Here is a 21,201-nt window from a genome sequence, read left to right as displayed (position 1 = left end):
ATGGAGAGTAGAAGAGTAGAAAAATTGTATAATGTATAATTATGTATGATAATGAGTTGTTATGAACAATAATTTGTTATCTACTTAATACAGTTTAATCTTAACACAATTACAAATTATTGGGTTGACAATTAAGTGATTGCGGATTTTGTCATTACCACCTAATGACAAAATTCTTAATCATTTAATTGCTAACCCAATATTACAGTTGACCTTGCTAAATACGTTAATTAAGGTAACTCAATAAAAAATTTTAATTTGACCTTATTTATTATTATTACTTGTAACATTGTAAACATGTATAATTTTAGGTATACTTAAAGTTAGTAGTTTAGAGGTATTTAATTAATTTCATACTTTATTAAAATTTAAATAAAATAATTTTTTAAAATCTATAGCTTTGTAAAAGTATCTTTTTATAATTATAAGGATTGATATTCTGTTTTAAACTGAACCGTGTTAAAATTACATATATATTACACATATATTTGGAAGAATGAAATATTAATAAATATATTATACAATTTATATTTATACAGAAACTTTATTGTTCTTGATCAGTATATTAAAAAGTACAAAGCCCTTTTAATTGTACATTTAATTTTGCACATTTAATATGTGTTTATTAATTTAGATAGTATTTGTACTATCATACCATGGTGGCATCCAATTTGCTGGAGGTTTTGCTCTTCCTCTAGAAATAGGGAGAGTATCGTCAATATTGTAATTTCTATCTGTTTGCCTTTTGCGAATCTCATTTTTATTTGTGTCAAAGATTCCATTATCCAAAACAACAAATGATTGGCCATTAGAGTGTTGCTTGGTGCTTTTACCAAAACTAGGAGAATATGGTCTGATAGTATTATTTTGAAGTACACAATCTGGTGAAGGATTATGTGTCCTTCCGGAAGACTGAAATGGTGGCAAATGTCTGCGTCGGAAACCTCTGGGTTCATCATCGACATTACAGACATGAAGTCGGTATGTTGGACTAGTTGATCTATCTTTCACTCTGGTACATTCTGGCATATTTGCCTGTGTTTGTCTTTGCATATGTGTTTGCGAAGATTTTGAACTCCTATATTGTAATAATATTTGTTTCAATTAGTATATTAATTATAGACAAGCTATGCTTAAATCAAATGTATACATGTATGTAATTATTCTCTGAGGCATTAGCAATACACTAGACCTTTATATAGATATTGAATTTTACTAATCTTATTGAACATAAAGAAGTGGTACAGTATAATATAAAATTTATTAAATTGCTACTTATAAATCAGACAATCTTTTTGTATTTCTTCATTAATATGTTGGAACTAATTAATTATTACCTGATTAATTTCGTTCATCGTATCATAGAAATTCATCATAAACGCGAAATTTAAGATATCTATGTTAAAATAAATTAAAATTTAAATTCAACGGAACTCTCAAATGCAAACCTTTGGCCACCTGTTGGCGGTTTTCCATAGACATTATCTTCATGAACTCGAGTATGTAGCACTTGGAACGCGTCCTGATCTTGAGCAGCATTTGTGAAACCAAATTGGTCTGCATTATTTATCCAATAATTTTCTTTTCGTCTGGAAGCGCTTAAACTACGATCTCGTCTACGATGCATTCTCAGTTCGTTTTGTAACTGATTCTCACGTTTCGAACAGTAAGCTGTCTTATATTCTGGTTTAAGATCAAGATTACCCTCCAAACGTAAGTTGGCCGGCATTTTTAAAGTTTCAACCCTTGGTATATGACCATAAGGAATATATTGGGCTCGAACTTCACTTGTGAACTCGTGATCATGTCGTTTGGACTCTTGTCTACCGAAACGTGTATGTTTCGGAAGAATGTACGTTGAGCTCAAGTTCAACGGTGGTTTTCGATATACTGGGTGGTCTCTTTGATAATCTAAATATTTCGACTTATATTCCGGATCTTGATCAATTTTCGATGTAAATCTGGGCGTAGGTGAGGGAGATGATATCTTCGTGCCATCCGCTCGTCCAATTTCATCTTCTGGCTTTACGATTTTAGGTCTCTCCCTTGGAAAATCCTATAAATTGTTAATAATTGTTAATAATTTTGTACGATAAAAATGAGTTCCTCATTGAAAAAGGGGTATGTATCGCATCTACGGTGGCTATGAAAGTATTTCTATATAAATACATATCCTAATTTTTCAATTGAACGTTTTTGTATGAGGTTTTATTCTATTTCATTTTCGTAGTATCAAATTCCAAATGATACGAAATTTAATATACTTGAACCTAATTAATTAGTAAATAGATAGTATAATAAATACAATGATGTACAAATACATTCTGTACCGATTTTTGGTTTCTTGTAGTATCAATTAACTCGTGTATTTTAGTGTGTATATGTATTAGGTCATTCCATAAGTTCGTGCCGTTTTTCGAGCGGTTATATATGTTAAGATTGTTTACATACCTTTCAGTTTTATGAAAAAACGTAATCCCCCTCTCGTTGTACAACTTCTTCCCATTTTTCAAGGTTCCCATTGGTCCCTTATCGCCGTATGTTTATAAATCGACACATGAAATGTATACACAAAAGTCGGCACGAACTTATGGGATGACCTAATAATATGTGGAAGTGTGTTATGTATAATACGTAGAAATGATATAGTGAAATAAGACGTTTAAATAGGGTCACAAATTGATCTAACCGTAGTTAGGGTCATACGCATTCGTGTAGGTCCCTACGTCCATTTTTTGAAATCAATTTCAATTATGAGTTCAATGACGGGCCATAAAATCAAAATTGCTAAAATATAAGCTAGAGATGACTTGTAATAGTTTATAATGATTATAGAGAGATAAATCTTCTTTCAGATGTATTGCTTACTTATATTTAGATATACAAAGGAAGAATTTTCGGTATTGGAATTGCAAATTTATTCGGATCAAAACAGTGTATTCAGAATAAGATTTAATGAATTTCAAAGCCAAAACTCGTTAGTAATTGCTAGATCGTGGATGTTTGAGCAAATTGGTATCTTTATGAATAGATTCAATTGAAATCACTGACACTCTTTTCACCGATACCAAACTTCACCAACAGTAACTTTGACCAATAACAGTTTTGACTGAGAACAACTTTAATTGAGTGGCGGTATCAGTACAGGAAAATAAGAGAGCATTCTTACTTACGTCGGTTTATTGCTGCAGATAGTCGATGGCCTTATGGTGACCGGATTAAAAAAAGCTACTCCAAGCCCAATTGTGTAAAAGCCTAATTGTGTTGTATGCTCCTTAATTAACAGGACGTAACGATATACTTTACCTTGTACGCGTCTTTATATTCCGGAATTTCAAGCGGTGGACACTTTAGGTCTTCTAACCTTGAGACCAACACTTCCAATTCCTTGTTTTTTCCCTTTTTCTCCATTAATTTCTTTTGCTTTTTCTCTGTTTCTTCGACAGCTTTGTTCGATTCACTCGCCAATTGCTGCTCTTTAGTACGAGAATCAATAAAGTTATCAGTGTGCTCAGTACTTTGAAAGAAGGAGTTCCCGGTCTTCAGATGAATTTCAGGTTTTATTGGTCGTGAACGTTCTGCGATGCAAAGATAATAACGATACATCCTGTATAATCATGGAATTCAAAGATATAAATGCAATCGAACCTCGATTATCAGGACAGATGTTTTTGTTGTGATCCCTTCAATGTATGATATCGCTTTCAAATTTTTTATATGTATAAGGGGCCATCTACAAATCTTCCATTAATAGATGGGACGTCAAAATTATCATAAATAATTTTGGGTAAATATGGAAAAGTGTCGTTTCTGTTACGAATTCTTCAATCTCTTTCAGTTCTTATTTTTGTTCTCCAATTTTTCATTCAAGGCACCGTTCTCAAATTTTCCATTAAGTGATTTCGTCAGACAAATTATTTTCTTTTAACAAATTGACAGGCAATTTACGCATCAAATTCCATCAAAATTAATTTCAATTGATTTATTGAATTTACCTTTAAATCCCAAAAACGTCGATTAATAGAAAATTTGAGAGTTGTAAAAAAAATTGGAGAATAAGAATAAAAACTGAAAGCAATTGAAGGACTTATAACAAAGACGAACTTTTATCCATATATAATAATAACTTTTATCCATATTTGTCTTTCCTCAGAAAAACGTTAGATACTCCAGCATTTAATTTCTATATTGCATCTCAATTTCATTAAACAAAATATTCATTACATTACATCATTTTTATAAGCGTTTCTGTAATTATATCGCAAGAGAATTGTATTTAATTAAATCATAAAGTTATGGATCACATATCAGAGGCTTTTACAAAATTGATTGACTTTTATTCGATAATAAGTCAAGATATATGTAGGTCATTTTCATGATATCGATTTCATTATACTGCTAGTACTACCATGGAAATCTACAGAATGTTCCGACATGAACAGAAATCGAATATATTTTTATATGAGTATATACAAAGTTGGATTAATTTAAAAAAAAAAACGTGAATTTTCTTCGAAATCGAATTTCTTAAAAACTGGGCACGCTGAAAAAACGATATACAGATTCGTGATCAAAGTGTCAGAAACGCCATAAAAATGTTTAATAGGAATCGGAACGTCGGGAAAAGGTTGAAACTCAGACTTAGTGTTGTTTGAAAAATTCCCAACAGTTATGCGTGTCATGATTAGTTCGGATAATTAAGGTTCTGCTGTAAATAAATGAGTTTTTCATAATCACCTTTGCTATTATGTTTTTTAAACACATCGGCGTATTCTGCCACGAAATTAGCCTCTCCATTTAATTTCAAATTAGTGTTCTGCCTTAATAGCTCCGGTCTTCGAATACCTACAAATGGCACATATTTTTCGTGATTTTCCGTGGTAGTTTCAAATTCACCTTCGAGTTTTAAATGCGTAGGCACACGCATAAGTTCCGGTCGGCTAACGTTCAGCCACTGGATGAATTTCTCGCATTTCTCAGTGGTCGTTTCTAAATTGCCTTCCATTTTTAAAGACGTGGGCCTACGAGCTAGCTCGCGCTTGTGCTGACCTTCGTAGCCAACGTATGACGAATAGGTTTCGGTATCCGTGTACAATTCTCCGTCATGTTTTAATGTAGTGCCCCTGTTGTAACAATGTAACGTTAAAGTATAAATTGAATGATTAAAAGTAGTACAGCGATTAACGCTGCTATTATTTAGCACGATTATAACGGAATGTTTAATTCGTGGCAATAACGTTATGAATGTTGGATGCAACGATTACCGCAAAGTATTAGATCATTCCATAAGTTCCTCTCGTTTTTACCGTGGTATTTAGAGCAAAATTTGGAACGTACCTGTAAATACGTTTATAAAAATATGATTACACGTTTTCACAGAACTCTCGTTCTATCACCTTCTTCCCACCTTTCTGGCAGAGATAATGTGATGTCTTTGTGGTTTTTCAAAAATATGTTTTGTAGAATTGAAATTAGAGTTGAAAGAAAATAAAATGGAACTGACAGCGTTCTAACTATCGAAACGAAATACGACGTAATTAGAGTACTCGTAAGTGCGACAGAGATATCAAAAACACAGAATATTGGAAAAACTACGATTACAGACATTGAAAAACAGGAACATGATATTGAAAATTATCTAGAGCGCGTAAATTCCTTGGATGCTGGCAACCATAGAAAAACCGTAAATATACCGACGTAATGAAATAATTTCATCGCGATAAAGACGATAATAATTACGATTTTATGCGAACGGGAACAGCAAACGAAAGCGATGACGAAGAGCTGCCTTCTCATGCTGAAGCATTCGTGGCATTCAAGAAAGATCTTTGATGGTTCAAAGAATGTAACTTTGTGCGGTTACTTATGTTGAAAGAATCATTTCAATCAAAGAATCAGACTTTACAGTCAAAGAGATACAGGATCCATAAGTATTTTAAGAATCTGTCAATTGATTTTAATCTGTATTTGAATAAATGAAATTTCGTATCGGAGAAGTGTTTGTTCTATTATTCGAAAATTCCATTATTCGAATAGCTTTGTCTGCCTGTTAGGTCAGATAAGAGAGAGTCTCTACTGAATTTGAACTATCGTAGTAAATAAAATCTGGAGAAGATAAGTTATTCGACGAAATTCTATTATCGAAACTGCTCCGTTATTCGAATTGCCTTATCCCTCAATCTGTTCGGATGAACGAAGTTCTTTCGTAATTTGAATACCGCAGATTCTATTGTAATTTGGATACTAGAGATTTCACTGTACAAGGCCGTGAATAATTATCAATTCAACCCCATTCTTAGATTTTTTATAATATTCATTATGATCAAAAGTTGACAAAATCGTTTGTACAGTTTCATATTATGATATAAAACAAAACAGAAGATACAACAAAGAAAAATTGTCTTCTTTTGAAGTCTGGAAAAAATGAAATTTTCTGTTAAAATTAGCTGCGAAAAAATATTAAATGTTCGACGGATCTTCCTTTATTTTCGATTACTTTTATTAATCTGTCAGGTATGCTATCCACTAATTTATTTAAAGTTTCGTTTTGAATATTCGTCCACGTGGATTTTATTCTTTTTCTAAGTTCCACAATGCTTTCTAAAGATGGTTTCTCCTGACCATAAATTCTTCTTCCTATAATTCCCCACAAGTTCTCGATCGAGTTTAGATCAGGATTCAAAGCTGGCCATGATAATAATTCCTATTCCAAAATCTTGAAACCACTTTTTTGTAGTGGCGATTGTACGAACAGAAGCATTGTCTCGTTGAAAAATTCTCTTTTTTTCTTCTATTTCGGTTATGAAAGGCAATAATTCGCCGTGTAACATCTCCTGATATCCTACAGTGTTCAACTTACCCTTTATAAAAACAATTTCGCTTAACATATTCAGATATAATCGGTGGTTTCTCGGAAACATTAAAGAAATAATGCAAAAAATATGTTTGAGTTTATAATTATTCACAGCAATGTATATCAAAGAAATAAGTGCCCGGACACGTTTGAGTAGTGTCATCTGCTAGAACAAGTGTAATTGTTTGCTTCATAAAGTAGTTTTACCTTCTGATCAAAAAAGGTCGTTTAGGAGGATTGGTGTGGCTTGCAAGTTTGGAATTCGTTGTTTCAGTCTCCATCGTTTTATCGTTATTCATCTGCTCTACAAAAGTTTCGTCCTTTGTATTTTCAATTGGAAGCTCTGTATGTTTCTCCTCTTGTTCTTTGACGACTTTTTGGTTTGGAACTCTCCTATCCTCGATTGAATCTTTTGTCCGAAAATCTTCGATTCGTTTATTACTTTCCAACCAGGTATTTTCCTACGGTAAGGGGTACATCTATGAATCGGAAAATTATTGTTTAATGAATTGAGAAATGCTCTCACGTAGCTCTGTATCAATTTATGTTTCCTCATATCATTCTGTATATTCTCTCTTGCTCGCCCTTACTTTGCGAATGTTTTCATATTATTTTACAGTTATATACGCTATCGTGAAACTAGAGCAAGAAGGTTAAATTATAATTATTAATTTTCATCTACGATTATTAATATTTATCTATAGTCTATTAGTACTTATATATATCTACTTATATACTTTTGTACTTTTTATACTATTTTCTTGCTGATATTTGTAATCCGCTTATTATCTAAACTCGTAATAACCGAAAGCCTAATGCAGAAATTATAATAATAAGAAAAGGAAAGAAAAGAAAATATTTATCTATTGTCAATGCTTGACATTATATTATCAATTTAATATAATGTATAGTGACAAGAGGTTTCTAAAATAACAAATCATTATTTATTGATAAAAAATTTAAAAATACCGTTTTCAGCGATAGCGTTATTATTAGGTGATCCTATAAGCAATATTACATTTACGTCGATTTGATGAAATATTGTACAGTAGAATCTCATTTATCTGAACTTCTTTCGTTGATAATGAAATTTTATTTCGTTTCAATCGATTCAATGCATTGCTGTCAATCGAATTCGCTTATCTAAAGATACACTCCTATTATTTGAACGAAAAATCATAAGTTGCTATCAGGAACATCAATAAACTTCTATTTATACTTTCAGTTATGTGAACTGTATGCTTGCTGATGGAATCAGATAAATGGACATCTATCGTATCGAAACTACACCTTTGAAACAATATTATCCATGTTAGAGATTAAACCGTGGATGTTTATGCATTTACGAGAAATTTAGCGATGCAAGAATGCGTAAAATGCCCAAGATATTAAGAAAATATGTAAAATATCAAAAGTATGGTACTCGTTATAAGATTTAGTAAATGAAACAAATCTCTGCTTAGATTTTCCAATTTCTTTAGTTGTATTCATAAAAATATGTATTTGCATAAACATCCGCAGTCTAGTTATAACCTTCTATTTTTCAATTGTTGGAAACATATTTAGTATTTTATTTGTTCAATTCTTTCGAAGTATAATAAATACACTTTTACAAGGGCGATCCATAAATTTGTGCGATTTTTAATATATGATACATATTCTTTTATACTTTCTCCTGAATGAATAAAATTATTTGATCTACACGCGTAATATATAATTCTGGAGTAAAGGAGTGTAGGAGTAAAAAATAACAGTTACTTCTTAAATTTTTATGGAATTTTTATCAGTAACCAAAAAGAAAATTGTGTCACAAATAATGGTTATCGACAACCAAAAAGAAATTATTTGATATAATGATCATCGGCAATCAAAATGAATTCTCTTATCTATAATGGTTATCGGTAAGCAAAAAAAAAAGAAACTTTCATCGATAATAGTTTTAGGTAACCAGAAACATTTTGATTATCTGTAAGTTGATTATCTGTTATTCGTAACCAAAATCAGTTAAAGTAATCCACTAATTCCTATACTAATCTACTAATTTTAATATTGCAACAAAAAAGTTGAAGAATGAAAAAACATTCTGCTTATAATTGTTATTTTTGTAAACCTTGAAGTGCTATTTGACGTTGTATATTTCGTTCGATTAAGTAATTGTAATGTGATTATTTGTTTAGAAAGAAACATGGAAAAATTGGCAATTCGTGTACTTCACTACTGGGAGCAGAACTTCGAAGCGATAGCGATGACGAAGAAAATTTATAAAAATCTATAGTATAAAATTATATATACATATATTTTCTACAGTACTTTATAGGCTACAAAAAGCACACGAATATCCAATTCTTCTATATTCTTTTCCAAACAAGTCATGAGATTCAATACAATGAATTAATCAAACGAAATATACATCACAGTGCTCTTCGACATAATATGTCTACAAAATGACATATTACACGTGTAAATCGAAAAGCTTTATACATTCGAAAAATAGTACAAAGAAATATATTTCGAATACGGACGAGTAACACAATTAAAAATACAAGTGTAAAATTTCAGAACAGATGCTAACCTTCAGGAACTCCTCGCTTCTCGCACGAAAAGCTTCACGATACTCGGACACGTGATCTTCGTGTTCAACCTCGACATTAAGTCCAAGATTGTCTTTTGGTTGTCCCTGTATACGTCTTCTCCGATAACGAGCCAATTCGTCGACTGTTAGCCCTTCCAGTAAGGGCCATTTTTCCTTCGATTTACTCTTTCGATTTTTACTTTTACCCTGCGCTAGCTCAGTGTCCGAGGAGGATTTATCGACCCCGTGGGAGAACCTTTGCCTGCGTGTAATTTTCAACATGTCAGATATTTTGTGAATCCCTGAACGTGCAATTTCCTTCGATTAAAAATGTACCAGTCTCTTGTTAGCGATATTGTTCCTTGGCTATACAATAATATACTAAGTTGTATATCATATATTTATTCTATATTATTATACATTATATCTAATTATATATTTATTAGGTCATGTTATAAATGATGCAGTTTATACTAGATATTAGATACCAGTATTTTCTCATATTCTTTATAATTCACTAATTTTTTCCATTACGTTTTCTATTGTAATCTTTTAAGACTTTGATAGTAACAACTGCCATCGTTTTAAACTTATATATCAGTAAAACCGAATTATTTATAGCGTGATCTAATAAATTCGTCCTGTTTTTTATATTGTAATGTTTATACTTGCTATTAGACTGTAGATTTTTATGGAAATTCATATTTTGAAAGAAAAAAGAAATAAAAACGAAAAAAGTGAAGCGTCGATAGAAAATTGTTTTACCTACCAATTATTATAGAGAGCATTATACTTTGGATATATTTTTATATCGTGTGCAATCTTGCACTTGCAAATTTCCTATGAATGCATAAAAATCAGCAGACTATTTATCACAATTGCATTGTATTTATAACGTATTTGGTACGATACATGTAAAATTGAAATTCCTTGATACTTGTTTGATTGGATGAAAAGTATCTGAGAAATATCTTATCCAATATTAATGAATATTATTGGGTTGTAACGTAAATTACATGTATCGTTTTAAATTTAAAAACTCGTTGAATTTACGTTATTGTATATTGTGCATCTATCGTAAGAAATAATTATCTCTTTTATCTTTTAGCTTCCGGCTACCGTTATTACGATGTTAAGTTACATTCTCTAGCGTGTTTACTCCTGCTTGACCGATGCTATCTGTTCTTGAAGAATTGATCATTCAACTTCATCATTCAATCTACTTTGAGGAAATCGTGCATATTTATTTATAGAATTCATTCAGAAGAACTTGAAGTTAGACTCTACAATTGTTCTCTAAGGCTTTTACTTGAAATACAAAATACTAGGCTTAGCTATGTCCATCACTTTTCGCCACACAAATTATACAACATGACAAATATGTACTGTAAAAAGGGAGGTATTTCTATAATTCTACTTACAAAGGACATTACTCGAATGTAACACACTGATTCTAATGGAACTTTACAGATACGTGATATAGCCAAAAATATAGCTCAAATGTAACACACTGATTCTGATGGAACTTTACAGATACGTGATACAGTAAAAAATATTCAACACTTAACTTCTTTTATTAACGATCATTCACATTTAGGGTATAAAAGCAGTTATCAAAGTTGGGGTGGAAAATGTATTTTCTCGAATATGTCTGAAACTCTTAAAGGTAGGGTAATTATGTAGATGGACGAATTTTATGTTTTTGGATAGATATAGATTATATCTAGAATAGATACAGATATAGAGAAAACTAATAAATTTCGGAAGGTATTTCTTGAGCAACTATAAATTACTTTTATTTTCTATAAAATTATCTACACATCGCAAAAGCCGAGAGTAATTAATACTCAAAACAGTTGATCACACAGAACGATGAAACAAGATTAATAAAATTTGTAAAGGAAAATGATTATTAAAAAATCGTATTTTTCAAATGATCGAAGATTACTGTTTTCTGCTACGTTATCTACGAATCACACAAATCTAGGGCAGCTAATATTCAAGACACAGTCGATAACATCCAAACAATAGTGAGTCGCACAAAGTAACGGACAGAAATATTTCATAGAGTTTGTGAAAACAAATATGCTTTACAAAAGGTCATATTTTTTAAGTGATCGAAAATTAGAAAAAAATTCAAGTGATACTTCTTGCGGAGACGCGACGAGTAGAGATACCAAGAGTAGAAGTCGAGAGGGTGGAGCACCGAGCCGGGTGGATGCCCGGAACGGACTGAAATGTTTCAGCGAAGGGATTGAAGCTGTGGGGTGGAAACGGAGGCGGCGCGGCGCGTAGAGGGTAAAAACGTGGAACAGGAAGAGGGTGGTACGAAGCTACGTGCCTTTACAGAACGAGCCTTGTAGTCGCGACGCATCGATCTACGAAGAGAGAAGTCCGAAAAAGAAATTTCGTTACAGACAGCCTAATGGTTTATGTGCACGGAAGCGTTTAGCCTTTACTCGTACCGTAACGGCGACATCGTCGACCAACTTTCCTTATCGTAACCTGCGTAAATATTTCGAACAGAAGACAACTATTTTAAAACGTGTGTCACGATAATAATGGGAACATAGTACAGTAGAACTTCGTATAACGTGACGATCCGAAGACCGCGCCCTCGTATAACGCGATTGCAAAATTGCTGGTGATTATGTAGAAGAGGGCACGCCTTGTCAATTTTGACGACCTTGAAATTAGTATGTTATCAAGGTCATTATTCTGAGCAACTTTTCCATATACGTGTTACCGCCGCTCGGCGTTAATTTCCCAGATATTTGCGAAAATCTTCGATAGAATTTATGTTACGATGTTTACGATCATGATTACAGTTTCAATTTGGAGTAAGCGGGCAGATTTTTATGTAGTCCAATCTTAAATTTTTTTATGAGAGAGATAATTATTATTGATTATAGTAGATGTAACTTATGATGGACTGTAACTGATAGTGTAACTGCAACTGTAATTAATGATTGTAATCGATGATTGTAATCAATGATGATAATCATAATAAATAAAAAAGAAAATTGTTGGGTTATGGGCTGGCCCGGAGTAATATCCTAGTAGTAATATATAAAGTTGTATTTGCACGCAATGCTAACATGAAGTAATTTTCAATGAGTCTATTGATATATAAAATGTTGCATTATGTCTTATCTGTCGGTTCGTCATGTACATGCAAATAATCAAAGTCAGGTGATATACAGGGTGTCTTCTAAGGCATGGTACAATCGGTCGGGTGATGATTATACGTGCAAAAATAAGTTGAAAAAAAAGAATAACATTTTTTCATTTGAGGCTTCGTTTTCGAGAGAAATGAGTTTGAAGATCAGGTACTCGTGTATTAACTGGAAGGTTCGAAACTTAACACTGCTCACACTGTATACTAATTCTTTATTATATATAAGTTTTTAGTAAATATTTCGCAACTTCTGTATATTGTTTTGAATTAGATTAAAATTTTGTTAATGTAATCTTGGCAGTAGCGTCTCATTATAGTGCTAATAAAATATCAAAATGTTTTACGTGAGATGCACGATACGCACATAAACATTTTTTTTATAGTAAACGTATGAATACTTTTGAGAGTCATTGTATGTCTTCTTTCTATATTTATAAATTTAATACTCTTATAAATTTTCTTAGATACTATGGGAACACATTTTCATTTTAAACTACGAGGTAACGCAAAGTCGAGAAATTGTCGAAAAGTTATCCAAGATTTATATCGAACCTTCTGAACTAGAATACTTCCTTAATTGAAAGCGAAAAATGGAATTGTCTATTCGGCAATCGATATCTCAACGTGACCTATAAAATAAGGAACTGAGCGTAATTGACCAACGTTTCTTCGTGATTGGCACACAATTACCCTGCACTTACAAATTGGCCTCGATTCCGAACACTGTGTCCATTATTGATACAGATTTGGAACATATCCAGATGCCTTTAAACCCTAAATGAGATCTTTAGACGTATCTCTATCAATTATCCGTCAACTATCCTTAATAAATTTCAAACGAAAAATTGAGTGTCATAAATTTTCACTTATTAGGTCGTCCGAAAAGTTTCTTTCGTTTTATAAGAAAATAATGGATGCACATTTTCCGTTTTATATTATTTTATTGAATTACGTATGATCCATTTTGTTCTATCAAACTAAACATCACAACGTTCGACAGAGTAGATTTCATGTTTGTATAAAGATGCGTTGTTGTAAAAGACGTGTCTGTAAAAGAAAGACACTTTCCGGTCAACCTAATATTATCGTCGAATCACAGGCGATTTACAACGATCTGATTTATGTTATTTAATTCTGTCACGAGCCTCGAATTTCTTATGTCTCACCGTATTTCTTCATCGCATCTATAAAAATATGAATCTTCAGAAATAACCGCAGTAATATTTCGTAATTTTCATCGTTTTAGTTACATTTATAAAAATATGAATTTGCATAAATATGTGCAGTCTATTCATAGCGCTTACATTGCAAATAGATCACTTTGTCAAATATTAGATACGCATACAAATAATTCAAACTTGCTAGTGAAATTCAAAGTTTATTTAAAAGAAGAAATACCGTGAGTTATTCGAGCAGAGTATTTCATGATTTGAGACCATCTGTTAGACGAGTAACGTATTTCATCACAGAGTGTTTTGTCCAAGATCGTCACACTCGGACACTGGCAAAGGAAAACGTTCTATGAAATTACTGCGTGACAACGCTAGGGTACATACTGCTTCTACGACATACGAAAGACACAACAACAAGTCTCAACGATTAGGACATCTTGCAGTGGCCAGTTTACTCGCTAGACGTTACTTCGGATCATCATCTGTTCTGATCAATGTAACACGTCTTATCCGACACCCACTTGGAGCACTATACGGCATTTCATCGTGATGGGATTCGTCGCTTGTCTGGTAAATGTCTGAAAGTTACAGGAAGTAACAGCGAATCATTTTGGTTAAATACTGTTTGCTCTGTTGTTTTTTAGATGAACTTTAGTTTCGCTGGAAAATTTGGATTATTCACTTGTACACCTATGTACCAATACGTATACCTAAAAATTTTTGATTTTAGATTGTAGGGATGAACAAACGGATGTTTTGTTAATCTCACAGACCAGCTCCAGTGTAATTCAGTAATTACTCGGAAGAGTTAAAAAAAGAAAAAAAAGAAATCCACAAGTAAGGAAAATCAGAAAAAACGAAGAACAGAGTTCCTTTATTCTTTTGCTAATTATAATTAGAAATGACCACAGAACGTCTGCATTGAGCTAATTACGAAGGACAGTCGATCACTGAATAGCTTCGTTTACGCAAAGTTGTCAATCTGCTTATTGTAGGTAGTAAAACCATCGATGCAAATGAATAAAAGTAACATATGATATAATGCTGCGAATAAGATAGTAAGAAATAAGGAAGTTTTATAAGAATAAAGGGCGAATTAAAAGGAGAATTAATTTGTATGAAAGTTGATGGAGCAATTCGTTAAAGTAGAATCTATTTGGTCCCTTATATTTCTCTTGATTTATTATCGAAATGATTTTCATTTCCTTCGCTTATTGAGTGTGCCTTTGCATGAAAATGATTTAAGAAACAGAAAGACATTGACAGCGCACAGTTAGTCTTATTGATAATCTGGCTCCCTTTAAAATAAAATAACTTCTTTAAAATAGTACCAAAGGACTTCATTTTTTTTCTTTTTTTTTTTTTTTTTGAGAAGTTAGAAGGATTAGTTTGAAGAATCAGATGACGAATTTAAAAAAAAAACTTTTGAAAAAATTCCAATGGAAATTACTGCAAATGATGGAGCTTTTCTTTAACAAATGAATTTAAACGCTTACTTTTGAGATGATTTAACACAGATATTGTAATAACACATTATTGGACGATCACGAGTTAAACAAAGTTAAGTTGCTAGTTTTCGCATGAAATAGTCAGTTAACGATGTGTTAAGGATTCATACGATAATTGAACAAAATATAGAAAATACAAAGTGGCTCGCGAAAGTATTTGAATGCAGAGACTTGTTACGAAGAGACAGAGACTTATGAAGTAGATATAAATATCATCTTTGAAGAATGAAGAAACAGTAGACAGCTATGTGTTGCACATAAAACTGAAATTTCACAAAAAGTAGATATGCGATATTTGTGCAGTCTGAGCCATCGATATTCTTCCTCTTTTCCAATCACGTCAGAAGCAGCTCGCCGCGATTAATCATCAAACAAGAGGCCACCTGCCGTTTTTCATTCCATATATCGACCGATAGATTAGAGCGAGCGTGTCCTCTAATCGCGATCGAGCCTGATTCTCCTTTCAGTGTTAACGGGCACGTGGCGAATAGTCACGAGTAGCTAGGGGCTGTTCTTGTTCGAGATCGTTTCGTGTGCCGAATTATCGCAAGCGTTCAACGAGGAACGCCACCTCCATAGTGGCGATGTAACCTCATGACCCGAATTTCCTCTCGTTGTACGGGACGACGAATTTTGCATACACCAACAAATAAATGTCCGTAACGCGTTGACGTACGCACACGCAACTCCGCCAGTAGAATTGGTCAGTAATTTTGCTGGTTCGCGTGATTCGATCTACGGATGCATTTTATCAGCAATGTTTGCACGCGAATCTACTTTGAAAAAGTAAAGAGGCCACGTGCTTTAGAAACCTTCCTTTAAAGGTACGTTTAGGCCGAACGAGCAGAAGAACATAGAGCGAGAGTATTCGCGCTTGTATTCGTTTAGCGTGAGCAGTAACCGAGCAATTTGTTCGCAAACACGTTTATATTTCTGTTCCTCTTTGCTTTATATGCTAAATGATAATTTACAGTTTGTTCGATACACGAACATTGGGCTAAGAGTGACCGAGAAATGGGACGTTTTTGGATTTCAGTTTGGTAACTTAATGATAATTTATGATGAAACATCGATCACAGAAAATTTTCAATTCGTGCAGGCAGTTAGTCTCTGAGATACAAGGGGCCAAACTGTTGAATTACGGTTATAAAATTTATTCCTTTTACGTTTGTTAAAAAGAGCTTGATCCCAGGATAGTGGAAAACGTCAATCAACTGTTGGTTGTGTTGCAGTTACATTGAGGCACTTGTATGGTTCCTTGAATATGGTCAAATATCCGTGGGATACATATACTCAATTTCAATATATATATATATGTAATAAATAATTCCGGTACGTACAGTCTGGTTAACGTTACTCTTCTATTATTTCAAATGTCGTTATATTGTTTTAATGAACTTATTTTCCACCGCCTTTCTAGCTTTCAAAGTTAATATGAGTTTAATAGTGAAAAAATATAAAATATGTTGAATTATTTCTACGCATATAAAGATGATCTTTATTATAAAACTCCTATTTTGAGAAAAATATTTCTTTGATTCACATTTGTTGAAAGCTTTACTCCGTTTCAATACGATATGACTCTTAATTATTTCCATCACTTAAATAAATATTAATATTTCCGTATGAAAATTGTCGTTTTTAACGTAATCACGTGATTCAACTAGATTGTTTAATATTTACATATTTAGAATCTAGCTAAGAACTAATTATACGTGTATTTATAATTTGTAGGTCATTTGCTTAGTTCTTACGCTTCAAGAATTAAAAGTAGGACTGGGTCAATCAAAACCTCGAAACCTTAAAACCTCACAACTCTTCTAAACCGAAAACTTTGTACTATTTTGGTACTTCGAAACTCTCATAATCCAAATAAATAATAATTTATATAAAGCAATGTAAGTAATATGACTATATTACTATAATGTTATATCTATAATAATTATATAATATCTATAATATACATATGCGATTTTTCACTATAATTGTTAGTAAATCAGTATTTAAGTCCCATTCGTCTAATTATATGCATAAAAACATGAATTTATATAAATATCTCCAGTTTATTTATTTAGTATTATAATATTTATCATAGGACTATATATATTATATATGTATGTATACTTTGATCTCTTCAAATTTCTTAGAAGTGTAGAAAACTTAAAATTCTAAGTGGAACAGGAAACAGCAGAAAGATATAATACTTAATAAGTAGAAAATATTATAATAATTATATAAATAATAATTATTAAAAATTTTAATTGTCCATAATATAAATTTAGTTTCTATAAATAACTCATGAAAATATTAAGACGATACGAATTTATCCTTATTTAGCTGATAATAACCCAATTGAGCTTGGTTTTAGACTTTGAGATTTGTTATAATCATTTATATCAAGAAAGAAATATTTAATTTTCTGAAAAAATGCTACAGTTTTAGTTCCTGATAATATAGATACTCTTTAGAAGAAAAAGAAAGTAAAAACATTCCGTATTCAAAAAGTTCGAGATCTTAGAAACAAAGTTTCGGATTTAAGTTTCGCGAATCGAACAATCAGATATCGACCCATCTCCAGATAAAAGCATACTTGTTATAAGAATGGCCGAATCGAATACCCAATGCAACCATTTAACTCTCACTTAGATGATGAATAGCCAAAGTGTAAGGGATGCTTTTAGCCAAGACAGGAAATTAAACCTCGATTCGAATCTATGGACGATCATTGTCAGTTTTCGTTCGAGCCTAACATTTATCATCCTAAATTCTTTAAAGTAATCGACTACGTTCTAAAGTAATTCAATCAATCAATTAACAAATGCCTAAAAGCAATTCGATACATTATTACTGTAATTAGGTTGCAAGGTAGTTTACGATATCTGTGCCAAGCACACCTCGTGCATTTAGGTCTCTAGTTTTAGAAATCATTTCAAATTTACTCTCCTTTCGTGACAGAAGTTTCGATCTTTATAAAAGCACGAATCTACCAACCATAAATTTACATTGTAATGCAGGGATGCCTATGAAACTCTCAATTTACATAGTTAGAATATACTGTAACTGAAATTCCCTTTAAGTCGATTTCTATTAGAATATTAAAAAATCCTTCACTTTCTATCGTACCGTTAGGACAACCCAAAATATTCGATTGAAAGTGAAAAAAGGGAAAACGTAATGAAAAAAGATAAAAGGATTGTCAACATCTATTCTTATTTGCAATCTTTTTCAGTCAATTTGTATTATTGAATTTTTTTTTTATCACTGTGGTTAAAAAAATAATTCCAAAAACTTACTTAATATCTTTCCTCATTACTATTTTCTGTTCCACTCCTTAATTCATATTTTTATGAACATAATTGAAGTACTGGAACTTAAATAGGGATTTACTAAATATTATGAGTGTTATTTTTTTAGATATTATTGCATATTACGTATATTCTAAATATTTCCAAACTTTATCTATAAATGCACAAATTTCTGCAGTCTGATGAAATTCCTACGAACTTCATATTTTATGATTCTCCAGATTGTTATCTCCAAACGTTCCGTTAATGAAATCTGATACTCTTCAAACGTTCAGTTATTGAAACCTGATGAAATCCTTCAATGATTATTTCTGCTACGAACAAAGATCTTTTTCTCAAGTTTTGCCAATTAGATGTTTTTTTCTAATTAAAATTTTCTTCCTTAATTTCTTAATTATTTTCTCCTGTATAATAAATGACAATTTTGATTCTTCTATATTTACTTTATACGAAACCGATTTAACTTTACAATATTATATTTTATATTTATATTATTGTATAATTAAACTGTGAATGTTTATGCATTTATTGAAAATTTAAACATACAAAAATGCACAGATTGCACATAATGTAAAAATACATAAAATATTCAAAGTATAACATATATCCTATAACCTATATTCATATATCCTACTGTAAGAAATCCTGTTCCTTTAGTTGTATTTATAAAAATGTGAATTTGCATAAACACTCGTCGAATCATAACTAGAGTGCGAATATTTATGCAAATTCATATCTTTATAAATATAATTTAAAAAATGGAAATTAGACAAACATTTCATTCATCTACTAATTCTAAATATTATAACTACATTTTTTATATTTCGTACATTTATGCTTATTATGTGTATTCTGTGCATATTTGCATTTTCAAATTTCTCATAAGTGCATAAAAATTTACAGTCTAACATTTTTTATTTCAAAAACTTTAATATTCTCAGTCAGTTTAATACCATCGCGTTTGGTCGAAGTAATATAACTTCTTGACATCTCATGTATTTTCTTTCAATGGCCCTATAAAATCTATAAATAGCTTAAGAACGGTGTCCTTAGCGGTTCGTTAAACCTTGCGAGTTCGATAGCCTGCAATTCGTTTCCCGCCTAGTCAAGTTGACGGAAATATTACCTTTTGCCAGAACGGTCGCTTCTACCCCCGTCCATTGCATCCTCCTATCCAACCAGCTTCCGGTTCTTGAGTCTATCACGTTCGAATGATCGTTCTTCTGATTGTAAATAGCTTATCGAAAGCTGCTATGTCTAGGTGCTAGCGAAACGAAATCGATTGATGACTCGACCGCACCAGATCCTTCTGCTGGCGTGACTGGCTTTTCGGGCAAGATGTTAATGAGAAGGTGCCGGTGATACACCTGCGCAGCTGCGGGTTCGAAACGCTCGACCGACCGGGCGCTAGATGGTGTAAAGAAGACGACCACCAGCGAGCCCAGTCGTAGCACGCTGTCCGGTCGGACTGCTGTTCGTAGAATTCCACAATCACTGGATTGCACCAGGGCGTAATAGCATGCCCTATCGCAATTTCCACGTAGATTCTCCAGTTCTTGGGAATTTCAGCTGATTAACAGGGAATTTTGTATTAGTTTCTTTATCTATTTTTGGTTATATGTATAGGTTATAGGAACTGTTCACAGTTGTACAATAAAAATGAATAGCAAAAAATACATGATGTAGAATTGATATAAAAATTGATTTTAAAGTTTTGTAAACTAATCTGTGCTAATACTTTTGTTGCTATATATTACATATAATACATTTATATATTACATATACATCAGTTACATTTGAAGTTGAAGTAGAGTTAATTCAAAAAATTTGAAACGATTATTTTTAAAAGAAAATTAACTTTGAAATAATTGTTAAATTTTATTGGATATTCTGTGTAGGCTTCACATTCAGATAACAAAAAACAGATTATTCTTGAAATATGTATAGAAGCGAAAAACTAGAATATAAATTAGTATATGTACATAACAACTACCTATGTGATTGTAGAATTCCATCAAAATTGATCTTTTTACTGATTGAAATATAAAATATTCATTTGTAGTAACCCTTATACATACAATTTTTTGTTTGATTTTTTTTTGGTGCTTCATCTAACTGATAATCATCAATCCTATACGCAATCGTTATTTGCATAAGTATTAATGACTTTCCGTGACATACACACAATATAAACTGAAGTACGAACGCTACACGTTCAGAGCCATTGTCAAGTACATCATAATATCGATTTCAACAACTAATCGTAAAAAATGTATCGCAGTTATATGATGGTTATACGTAAGTACTTACTTATGTACTTAAACCTCCTTAACTTACTTTTAAATCAAGTATTAGGACACATAATTTCATATTAAAACATGTTTGGTTATGTAATTATATTGATCTTTATATAAGTACATTTTTATCATCAATTCGTATTGCTAGGTTATATATGTGTTTGTATAGTAAGCAACCACTCAGTTTAGATTAGATTAGAATTAAGTTTCTTAACTTAGCTGATCTGAATTTCTTAACTCTAATTCTACGAATAATAGTTTCAATTCATATTCTATACCTTTTTCAATGCTGCTGATAGCCAATTGAGGGTTGATA

At 31.9% G+C, this 21,201-nt stretch overlaps 1 protein-coding gene and 1 long non-coding RNA gene across 9 annotated transcripts; one reads left to right on the top strand and one right to left on the bottom strand.

Annotated features, from left to right (window-relative positions):
* Window positions 1-53: 53 nt before the first annotated feature.
* LOC125385746 lies at window positions 54-20,618 on the top strand. Of its 5 annotated transcripts, XR_007225331.1 has the most exons (6): window positions 54-235; window positions 14,073-14,345; window positions 14,420-14,612; window positions 16,516-16,615; window positions 17,018-17,181; window positions 19,850-20,618. It is a non-coding gene; the product is annotated as an uncharacterized LOC125385746 (long non-coding RNA). The 5 variants fall into 5 exon arrangements; XR_007225328.1 differs by lacking the exon at window positions 14,420-14,612; XR_007225330.1 differs by having other exon boundaries at window positions 14,506-16,615.
* Window positions 525-19,893, bottom strand: LOC100650989. Of its 4 annotated transcripts, none has more exons than XM_048409119.1 (9): window positions 11,573-11,651; window positions 10,847-11,084; window positions 10,195-10,265; window positions 9,426-9,687; window positions 7,061-7,314; window positions 4,738-5,123; window positions 3,307-3,578; window positions 1,449-2,056; window positions 525-1,078 (listed from the first exon to the last, which is right to left on the bottom strand). In XM_048409119.1, exons 2-9 carry the CDS (start codon window positions 10,853-10,855, stop codon window positions 631-633), a joined length of 2,310 nt encoding a protein of 769 aa, XP_048265076.1. In that variant the 5' UTR covers window positions 10,856-11,084; window positions 11,573-11,651; the 3' UTR covers window positions 525-630. The 4 variants fall into 4 exon arrangements, with proteins under 4 accessions (XP_048265076.1, XP_048265077.1, XP_048265078.1 ...); XM_048409120.1 differs by lacking the exon at window positions 11,573-11,651 and having other exon boundaries at window positions 4,738-4,845; window positions 4,897-5,123; window positions 10,847-11,065; XM_048409121.1 differs by lacking the exon at window positions 11,573-11,651 and having other exon boundaries at window positions 4,738-4,845; window positions 5,050-5,123; window positions 10,847-11,057.
* Window positions 20,619-21,201: the final 583 nt, after the last annotated feature.

Source organism: Bombus terrestris, chromosome 10, assembly GCF_910591885.1.
Source record: "Bombus terrestris chromosome 10, iyBomTerr1.2, whole genome shotgun sequence".
NCBI lineage: Eukaryota > Metazoa > Arthropoda > Insecta > Hymenoptera > Apidae > Bombus > Bombus terrestris.
The sequence above is the reverse complement of the archived record's forward strand: the minus strand, read 5'-3'. Positions and strand labels throughout refer to the sequence as shown.

Excerpts from the sequence above, each read along its gene's own strand:
- LOC100650989 (XM_048409119.1), bottom strand. Across the intron at positions 5,124-7,060 it reads CGACCTTTTTTGATCAGAAG|GGGCACTACATTAAAACATG; the intron begins GTAAAACTACTT and ends TTGTTACAACAG. Across the intron at positions 2,057-3,306 it reads AATATAAAGACGCGTACAAG|GATTTTCCAAGGGAGAGACC; the intron begins GTAAAGTATATC and ends AACAATTTATAG.